The 10605-nt window shown below is 43.9% G+C and overlaps 1 protein-coding gene across 1 annotated transcript; it reads right to left on the bottom strand.

Annotated features, from left to right (window-relative positions):
* Positions 1 to 4843: 4843 nt before the first annotated feature.
* lrrc4ba (leucine rich repeat containing 4Ba) lies at positions 4844 to 10014 on the bottom strand. The gene is made up of 2 exons (XM_008298401.1): positions 9769 to 10014; positions 4844 to 6799 (listed from the first exon to the last, which is right to left on the bottom strand). Exons 1-2 carry the CDS (start codon positions 10012 to 10014, stop codon positions 4844 to 4846), a joined length of 2202 nt encoding a protein of 733 aa, XP_008296623.1.
* Between the last annotated feature and the right edge of the window lie 591 nt (positions 10015 to 10605).

Genomic DNA, 10605 nt, shown 5'->3' with positions numbered 1-10605 from the left:
AGGCAGCGCCTGGCTCTCGTGGACCGTCTTGATGACCACGTGAAAAATAATATCAATTACGATATGTATGAATTACAGCTGGTTTGATGCTTTTGGCCTCTGCAATGTGGAGAAAATTAGCGCCGGTGCCTAAGCACATGCATCATTGACACCATACGTATCAATAATGCATTGACCTCTGCTGTCGCTTCACCGCTATTTTTAAAGGGAGGGGTGACAGAAAAGAAATTAAGCTGCGTGGAGCTCACTTAGAGCTTGTAGTGCTGAGGTTAACATGTGTGCGGTCTCGCCCTTGGGGACCGACTGCAATATGGCCGCAGTTTTTCTAACACTGCTGGCCACAGCAAGCGGAAGATTGAACCTGGAATGCCCTCGTATCTGTGATTACACAAACCTCACCCAGCATAAGCGAGCAGCCCCAAATAGTTTCATGTGCATCATTACGATTATGACTAAAAGTCGCATCACCGTCAAGGCGATTAACCACAAATACAGCCCCTGAAAATGCACATTAAAAATCACTTAAGCTTTGCCAACAGGTGTTATTCTCTTACATCGCCAAGCCAGGGCAAAACAATAACAATAAGTGGCACAATCCAAAATATTAACCTTGATTAGCTGGCTAAAGATGTGAGGTAAACAAAAGCTGCCACTAGGTTTGACCCCTGACCCCCGGCTTGTGGTGGCAGATTGACAGAGCTAAAAGAGACTTGGGATGTTCTTTTTGAAAGCGGAGGTTGGCCTGATTGAACTGACTTTTCATCAGTTGGGTTTATCCCAATATGCAGAGAAAGAGAGCGAGGAGGGAGGGAGCTGCTTAAGCAAGAAAGAAAAAAAATCCAGTTTTTACTTTAAGTGTCAGTGAGAGGATCATAAAAGTAGCCTGAAGCAGAGGGAGACAGACAGAGCTGGTTTAAACTGGGGATTTAAAATGGAGGTCTGACCGCCCCTCCTCCCTCTTCCCCTCCTTATACAACCGAACGAGCGTAAGCCCACCTGAACACGCACGCATGCATGCACGCGCGCACACACACACACACACACACACACACTGAGCAGAACTGCATCAACAATGGTGTAACATCTTTTGCCATAAACAGCGTAGCGCTTCAAATGTCCTGATTTCTTTGCCTTATACAACAGTACAACAGGCATTTTATAATCCAGAGCTGCACATGCAATAAAACACCCAAACACACACACACACACACACACACACATTCTGGTGTTTTTCACCTATTCCCTGAATGGGTGAATGAGCGGGTCCCTTCCTGCACAGTAAACACAGCATTTCCATTAGATTGTTAGGAGTGTGTTCAGTGCTCTGTGACTCAGACACTGCAGCACTGTGACTGTGTGTCTCCAGCTCAACTGCTGCTCTCTCTAACACCAAGCCTCAATAACATGGCCTCTGGTTTGTGCCACTTCACAGGAGCTATAGGGGCTACACAATGCTTTCCAAAGTGATGGAGCTACTACAGGCGACAGGCAGGGCATGCAGTATCTGAGGAATTAGGGGTAAATAGCTTTTTTAACAGTCCTTGCTTTCAGCCAATGATGTACACAAAACTGACACACACTGCACTCTTACCCACAAGCGTGCCCACATGATAATTTCTCTCTTATTTGCACACACAGAGGCAGATGAATATGTAAATAACTTGTGAGGGGAATATGGATCCCTTGTGCTGGGAAAGGAATATGTTAATGACTGATGCAGGGTATGAGTGTTAATCACAAGTGTAGGGTGCATAAATGTGTTTAGCAACAATGTGGGGCCAATGCAAATTAAACACATAGAGGGCAGTGGCATGTAAAACGCATGATTCACTGACAGAAAGTCGGTGGTGTGAGAAAAATTGTTTCTGGTGTAAACAAATCAAATACAGTAACGAGGAGCAGTACTGGGGGGAGAATCACCTGGCGAAAAGCTGGCAAGCATGGATGAGTTCTATACTGTCCTCTCTCGTCTGTTTAGCATTTAAAATCCAAATCAAGACAGTGTGATAAGCGCTGTCGCAGCGGCAACAGTTGCCAGGGAAACCTGATGGCAGGATGCTGAGGGTTTGGGGGGCGGGGGGAGAAGGGGAGGGGGGGAGTTTTATGTGAGGACATGGGTACAATGCTCAGGTTGATTTGCTACCACTGAACGAACACTGGCCGGCTCGTTGAGATATGGCACCTCAAAGGAACGTGACTGACAAGGGGCAACGGGGCGCCGATGGTGACGCTGGCTTGGCGCATTAGTCTGAGTGTGTAGTCATGACAACGAGCTGTTGACATAGTGCAATCTGAGCACTGTGATGCTGATGACATTCACGAAAGTACAGAGCGAGCGTGAGTGAGCTTGTAAACCAGAGCAGGGCCTTTCCTGTCCCCCTGTGCAGAAAAAAAAAGGACCCAGTGCTGACCATTTCACATTCGCTATGTCTCATCTCAAGAAGAGCCAAAGGGATACAAACAGTGATACTACAGTTAAAGTTGATTATAACATAAAGAAACAAAAAAAATAAAAATAAAAAATAAAAATAAAAATTGCCACCAAATTTCACAGACTTGAACTGCCATTTTATGTGCCAGGTTTTTTTTAATTTTCAAAGTGACCTCTGCTAACAGAACATCTCTCATAATTATAACCAGTGTAATTAGCTAATTATAATAACAATAACAATATTACAATAAAGATAACACTTGATTTAAAAAAACAAAAAATAATCAAACTAGATAAAAACCCAAAATGAAAAACACTTATCATAATAGTTTTGTTTTTTTTAAAAGAGATCTATAAGGTTCTATATTTTTTCATTTAATAGTCCTTTTTCTTTAGAAAAAATTCACCCACCACTGTATACTGTACTGTATGCCACCTTCTTCTTCACTGAACGAGCATCGCTTACCTTTAAAAATGCTTGGCAATGCCTGTCGTCCATTTAGCTCCCTGCTGCCATGAAATCCACTCACACACGATAACACTGAGATACAGTTGTGAAATAATCCTCTGCAAAGGTGCAGTCTCCGTCAAAGGTTCATGTCCAGTCTTTAATGCGTGATAATATGAGGGTTCCTGACTGCTTGAGACATCAGAGCAGAGGAGTCAGTGAGGGCTGGACTGAGGAAGCCATTTTGAGGGCCAGGTTATTTCCTGCTGATGAATGTAGAGTTTGCTTAGTGGCACGCTGAGTCCGTCCCACTGCTGTTCATTAGCTGACAGGATCAGTCACAAACAACTTCAGTGTCATATACAAATGAAAAAAGTACTTCCCAGTTATTTGTAGGCACAGGTAGTAATAATAATAGTCATATGAATGATAATAATGATAACACAATAACAATAATATGTCATATCATTGTGATAGATCTTAAATTATACGTTGAAACCCAATGTTGGTGCAAATCTAGAGGGGTTTTCAGAGTGCATGCTAAATTAGCATGTGCAACATTTTAGTAGTATTTATAATAAAATGTATTGTTGATCATTTAATGTGATAATTATTGAATGACCATTATGACAACTAAAGCTAAAGCTTATTATCATTATTACCATTATGATCATTATTATTAACACTGTAGCTGTACTGTATACCAAACGTGAAGAGCTGTGTCGTATTTTCACTGTGGAGCATAAAGATCTCGCTTCTCCGGTGACCCTGTTTATGTGAATGCGACAGGAGAGGGGTAAAACACTTTTTGTGGCTACAAAAAAGTCCAGACCAAAATAAATTCACTCAAACACTTTGCCAAGTTTTTGTTTTAGCTCCTTTTCAATGGACGCCGCTCCCCCACGTGTCCTTATGCAGCACAGTCGGAGTGGCCATTTTGTTCCATGTTGAGAAAAGTCGCAAAAGGATGGGCCACTCAAACAACTGTGTGAGTGTGTGTGGGGTTTTTTTTTGTTTTTTTTTTTTATATATTCTTCAGAAGTTGTAGTTTTCAGTCAGAAGCTTGATAAAGATTCTTTATAATTTATTTCTTTGAATGAAAATATATTTACGGTATATATAATATGTACGTTCAGTCCGTTTTAATATCTCTCTTTGTCCTTTATGCCGCAGGAGTTTTTCTTCTCCCATGATCACCCACTCTGTTTCTTTCCTCCTCCTCCAAAGAAGACAGTAGCCAGTAAAGTGTGAAAGGGAAAAAAGGTGAGAAAGTGAGAGTGAAACCACTCTGAAAAAAAACAATTGTTGTTGTTCTGTCTCCCTGCTAAGAACTAGTCTGATACTTGTGTTCTGGACAGTATCGCTGCACTGCTCTAATTTTGCTCTCTCTGTGTTTTAGTGCTTCCTGGAAACCTGGGATCATTCCGCTCTCCCAAATCATTGTTTGTTATTCTGCGCCTCTGCCAAACACGAATCTGACAACATGTCCAATGGCCAATATTATGTCTCCCTCCAAATATATACACTGAATGTGTCTGGAAATATATGAAGCAATCTGTATTAAACCTAGAGAGGCCTGTTGCACATTGTTCATAACTGTCCACTGTGTAAAAGAGTTGAAAGAGTTTGGACTTTGGCAAAGACTATAGCAGGTTCCACACATTAATGATTAATTTTGATGTTTGTGTCTGATTTAGTTTAAAAGTATGTGAAGATGCTATTGGTGGGACGAGCGTTGATCAGATACCGTACTGTCTACTTCACTCTTCCTATCTGCTTCTCTCTGTCAACAGATTGACAACACAAAGCAGCGACAATGTGAAACTTCATCTTTTCTGAAATCTGTCCATGAGGACAGTTAGCTACAATCAGTCTCATATACTTGGCTTCACAGGTGCTTTCTGTATCACTGTCTCAATCCAGCATCCCTTCGTCTTACCTCATACTTCTACCCTCACTTTTACTCAGATTTGAGTCTCTTGCACATTTTCCTTTGAGCCGCTCTTAAAAAGTAGTGGCTCATTCTGGCCTTTCCCCATTAGGCCTTTCAGAGAACTGTGGAGACCCAACTGGGGCAAGGGCACAGGGGAGGGTAAGGTGCCACCCGTGGGTGTTCCCCCACCGGTGGAGGTCGGAACCTGGGAACAGGATATGTTTTGTGACTGAGAACATGGCGAAGGGTTGTTGTTGTTGTTGAGGCCCACGCCGGGGCCTGTGCCCATGCCCAGGCCCATCATGTTGTTGTTGAAGTGATGGGTTTTGTAGTAGTGGTTGAGGTGCTCCGATCGGGCCAGGTTGGGAAGGTTGACTATCTCTGGGTGATGTAGCCTGAGGCTCTGGCCCCCTCCTATTCCACTGCTTCCACTCTGCGTCACGGTGGAGCCTCCTGAGATGCCGCTGCCCCGACCGCTGGCTCCGGCACCTAGCTCGTCTTCTACGTTGATGATTTCGATGGCTCGAGCGGGGCCATGGTGTTTGTGCAGCTGGTGCTGCTTCCTCAGCTTGTAGAATACCACCAGCATCACCGCTGCCATGAAGGTAATGGCTACGAAGCAGCCAATGATGATCTTGGTGGTCTTCATCACATCGTCCAGGCCCGAGAAGCCTGGCACAGTGATTGGCACAGTGAAGGTGGGTCGAGTGGTTTGGGGAGAGGAGGAGGACCAGCCGGCAGACAGAGAGGAGTCTGTAGTCGGAACACCGTCCGGCCACAGGTCGGAGGGTGTTGGGCCAGGGCGAACATGGATGAAGGTCTCATTGATGGCAACCAATGCATAATCGTTACCTCCTCCAGTTTCCACCGTTTCCACAGTAACTGTAGTAAAGTAGGTGTAGTTGACACTGGCATCAGCAGCAGTAACGTTGAGGACAGCAGTTGCCGTGGTATTGCCAGCAGCATTGGTGACCATGCAGGTGTACTGGCCCGTGTCTCGCAGGGTGACATTTGTGAAGTTGAGTGTGCCATCATGCAGGACGGATATCCTCACCCGGTAAGAGCCGTGGGTCATTAGAGTGCCATTAGGGGTGATCCAGTTGACAGATGTTGTGGACGTGCTTGTGCGACACTTCAGCTCAGCAGCCATGCCCTCTGTGACATTGAGGTCTGTAGGTGGCTCCACAATGACAGGTGCGTAGCAGGTGAAGTGACTCTGGTCAAGCTCTCCAATGTATTTGCCCTTTAGGAATGGAGGAGCGTGGCAGCGGGCACAGCAGGTGGTGTTGCTGGGCACCGTCTCCTTCAACCACCAACTAAGCCAAAGCACATCACAGTTGCAGACCCAGGGATTGTGGTTGAGGTGTACCCTCTCCAGCTGGTGAAGGGGCGTGAAGAGGTCATGGGGCAAGGAGTGCAGGGAATTATGGGACAGATTGAGCTCTTCCAGGTTTTTCAGGTCATCAAAGGCGTTGCGCTCGATGACAGACACCTGTGAGTGCATTAGCCACAGCTTGCGAAGAGACACCAGGCCCTGGAAGGAGCCGGGACGGATAATCTCCAACCGGTTTCCTGACAGCTCCAGCTCCTCCAAACGCACAAGAGCCGTCAGTTTGGGAATGTCTTTGAGCCCGCACATGCCCAGGTTCAGGTACCGCAGATTGATGAGGCCCACAAAGGCTGCATCAGAGATGAAATCCAACTTCTTGAGCTCACCCAGGTCCAGGCGCCGTAGCGAGGGCACACGGTGGAAGGCATAGCCTGGCAGAGTCTCAATAGGGTTGTTGCGCAGCCACAGCTCCCGCAGCTTGCTGAGGTACTCGAAGGCATGTGATGGCACCAGTGTGAGGCGGTTGTCGAAGAGCTCCAGTGTGTTGAGGTTGGGGAGGCCATTGAATGCTCCGACTTCAATCTGACGTATCTGATTCTTGGAGAGTTGGAGGATTTCAAGGTGCCTCAAATGCTTGAAAGTGTCTGACTTGATGACCTGGATGAGGGGGAAAAAAAGTGTAATTTACTGTACAGCAAGTAGGATGATGACAGACTAAGAGTTGTCTGGATATTTGACAATGGAATGTTTTGAATATATATCACTAGTGTTTTATAAAAAAAACAAAAAAACTCAAGGCATAAAATATGAATTTGTCTGTCATGCATTTTTACTTATCACACAGCTTCTATAAAAGCACAATATTTATTTGCATTGATTTTTGATGTCATATAACACACTGAGTGGCATACAACCTTCACAGACATGCAGTTGTAATACTGACATATCATTTTCAGAATGCAGGGATGATATGGTTTGCAATACATTATGAATCAATGTAAATAAGCAACAGAACACTGTCAATGAATGATTCAAAGGCACAAATATGGCTACAAGTAAATATAAATAATTCATTTTTCTGCTCATTATGGTAACAGCTGACCCTTCCACTCCACTGACTATTGCTGCTGTCTGCTTTTCAGACAGACTCTCCCTGACAGCTAAGGGTCACCCTGGCCTTCATGTTGGACTTTCTATGTTGCTGATGAAACAATGTGCATTGCGTGATGGACAGAGAGTTACAGTGACTGTGCTGATCCACGATTAGAGATTTTAAAAAGTGTTGGTACAGTAAAGCCCAGATCAATAACCCTGACCCGCACAGAAGCACAGGTATCTTGTTTTGAAGATTGCTCTCACATCTAGTTTTATCACTAAAAATACTTGGTGACCAAAATAAAGTCGTGAGAATGTGATCCTCAGCCTGCTGAATGACCACAGTATAAAAATGGTCACACTTAATTTGTAGGTAAATGCTTATTATCAACATATTATCACATTCCAGAAAGAACGTGTTACACCTGACCTTTTCTCTCAGCACTATGGTAAACCAAACCCAGTCTCATGCCTAAACCTGACCTTGTTTCAGACACTGAAGTTGTTTTCACGCCGTTTTTTCCGCGGGGGCTTCCTACTGACACGTTATAATCCCTCGCTAATAAGCTGATAATCAGTGTTGGACAATTCACATGAAGTGTCACCACAGAAGAAAAACTATGAAACTAAATTAATACATTTTTAAACATTCTGTCTTTTCTTTTCACATATGAGCAAGCAAAAGAAAGGTTTTTTTTTTCTTGAAGAACATGGGTGCCACGGGCCCTGGACGGCACACTAGCATTGGTGTGGTCCAACTGGAGCTCATTTGGCGAGAAGTCAAAGACACACAGCTCGCGAGCGCGACTAAAAGCCCCTTAAATCTCTGACTGTTTGAGATATGTGTGGCCAAAGCCCTCTGTGAGACACACAGAGACTCCTGGAGTCAGGCCATTGCCTCTTCTGTATGTAGAGCAGGAGCAGGGGGAGAGAGAGGGGGGAGTTGATAGGCAAAGAGGGGGGAGACAGAGAGAGAGAGAGAGAGAGAGGAAAGAGGGAGGGGTGAGGATGTTAAGAGGGGGTGGGAGCTGTCAAGGCTTTACTCTCAGGGTACTCAGTGGAGGAAAAAATAAGCCAGAGAATCTAGGATGCCTTCAGGTGTTAAAACATTTTTAGATTTTTAATCATTTCAAGTGGGGCTGCAGGATACAACAAACCGAATCGGAATTTGTAGGCTAAAAACGAAACGCAACAAATACTGTTATTATTTCTTTTTTTTTTTTCTATCTTCCATGTTAACAGCATCTCTTTAAAACCTCACATAGCAAATCAGGAGGCGTGATGTCCCATTTATGCTCTGTTAACATCACATAATGTTTAATAGGATGTTTTCTCCGAGGAATAGATGATATCAGGCTGCTCTGTCCAATGTACGGAGCGGTTTGACATTATAAGTGATGCCCTGGACAATTTTAACAATGTTTAGGATATTCCTTGTTTTTCATTAGTCGAGATAAAAATGTAGTGGAAATGAATTTAAAACCACAACAGAACAAAGCACTGTCAGCAACATGAGGATGCATCCAATTACGTCAAACGCTGCTGCAAAGAGTAAAATCAACCCACTCTGCTTATAAATGTAGAGGTTGGTGTGCTTTGTATCGATGGTCTGTGGTTAAATGATCTTTCCATGCAGCTGTAAAGCCACAAACGCTGTCTAGGGACTCTAGATAAATTGGTAATGCATACAAAAGGCAATACGGTGTCATAGAAATACGCCTGGCTTTCAATTCATAAAATATTCCCTCAGTTCAGAAGAGGCTCAAGTGTCTTTTTCTGTCATTACAACCACGTTTTTTTCTTGTCTTTTCTTAGAAATAGAGTTTCTGTGAGAAAACCTGTATCAACAAGTTAATCCGAACATCTGCAACTGTCTGCAAAGGAAAATATTCTCTCTGATCACAGGCAAAAAAGTGCAAGTTTTAAAGGCACATAAATATGCTAAAGTCAGTGAGTGAATTGATTTCCTACAGTATGTGTGCATGAACAGAAAATCCTCAGTCTGCTGCGCAAGATGCGTCTTTTATCAATAACTCTATGAACAACTACAAAAGAAGAAATCCATAATTTTATTAAGATGTGTCAATAGGCTATGCGCTGGAAAGAAACCTTGAAAAGTACAGATGGCGACATGTTTAAAATGACAGAATGTGTGTTTTCTTGTTGTGATTTATCCTGTGCAGCGATTGTAAATGAAAACGAGAGTGAACCATGACCCCCAGTCGATCATCATTACGTGAAAAACAACCAGCAGTTGAAAGAAATCAATAATTTTTTCAGACAACCGTTAAATTACATAACCCATCATGATGCAACCTACAGAAAGAAATAGTATGAATGTGTTTCGTTTTAGCTCCTGAAAGATGGATTTAGTTGTCATCGAGACATTTATATAACCTCTATGTGTGTGTGTGCCATATTTGTATACAAAACATTTTGTCGTGTATGTCCTGTATGAAATGCACACTTCAAATCCACACTGACATGACAGGATCTGACCTGACAAGCGGCTTCCTCCAGCTAATATTTACCTGTATCGAGTTCTCCTGCAGGTTGAGGTATCGTGTGTTGACGGATATGCTTTCGGGCACCTCCTCCAGGTTTTGCCTGGTGCAGATGACTCGGCTGGCCTGGTTGGAGCAGGTGCACAGGGAGGGGCAGGAGGAGGCGGCTCCCACTAACTCCGGCCCAGGGAGGAGGAGCCGCAGTAGCAGCTGGGCCAATAGAAAGAGGAAGGGGGAAGGGCCGGGAAGGCAGGTCAGCGTGGCGATGCGCATGGCAACTGGGACATGACCCTGCTCTTTAATCCGAAGGTACAGGTGAGGTGACTCCACACTGGTGGATCTGTGAGAAAAGGTTTACTTTCCCTTTGGTCCTCCAGTGGCAATTTGTACTTTCTAATTCCACATCCTCTGAGATGTTTTGTGTCCTCTGTCGATCTCTGTGTTTTTTCCTCTTGTTTTTTGAACATAGAAATATGCAGATAAACAGATGTTATTCCCTTTTTTTTTTTACTTGCGTTGTCTGGGGATTTGACTGAGGCTTTTTGTGAAGTGAGAAGAACCCAGGAGTTACTGTGAAGAACAAAAGAGAGAGAGACAAAGAGAGGGAGAGAGAGCAGATATTAAAGGCAGAACACACACTGCACTTCATGTTTTCACCAACAGACACTGGAACAGAGCAAATAATAGGTAGACATCTACAGTATAGCTTATCATGGGAGGGATTGTCAAAAAAATCTTTCAGAAGCATTAGAACTTCTATGACACTGCTCATATCAAATCCCACATAATCCCTAAGCAGACATTTTGTCAGAAATCAAATCCTCACACCCAGGGCAGGTGGAAGCCGATTTCTGTAATTAATGG

Source organism: Stegastes partitus, unplaced genomic scaffold, assembly GCF_000690725.1.
Source record: "Stegastes partitus isolate 25-593 unplaced genomic scaffold, Stegastes_partitus-1.0.2 Scaffold1313, whole genome shotgun sequence".
In the NCBI taxonomy this organism is placed as follows: domain Eukaryota; kingdom Metazoa; phylum Chordata; class Actinopteri; family Pomacentridae; genus Stegastes; species Stegastes partitus.
The sequence above is the reverse complement of the archived record's forward strand: the minus strand, read 5'-3'. Positions and strand labels throughout refer to the sequence as shown.

What these genes read in the sequence shown, in the direction of transcription:
- lrrc4ba (XM_008298401.1), bottom strand. Translation starts at nt 10,014, where the DNA reads ATGCGCATCGCCACGCTGACCTGCCTTCCCGGCCCTTCCCCCTTCCTC. An exon ending in TGCAGGAGAACTCGATACAG is followed by an intron (nt 6,800 to 9,768) that starts GTAAATATTAGC and finishes CCCCTCATCCAG; the next exon opens with GTCATCAAGTCAGACACTTT.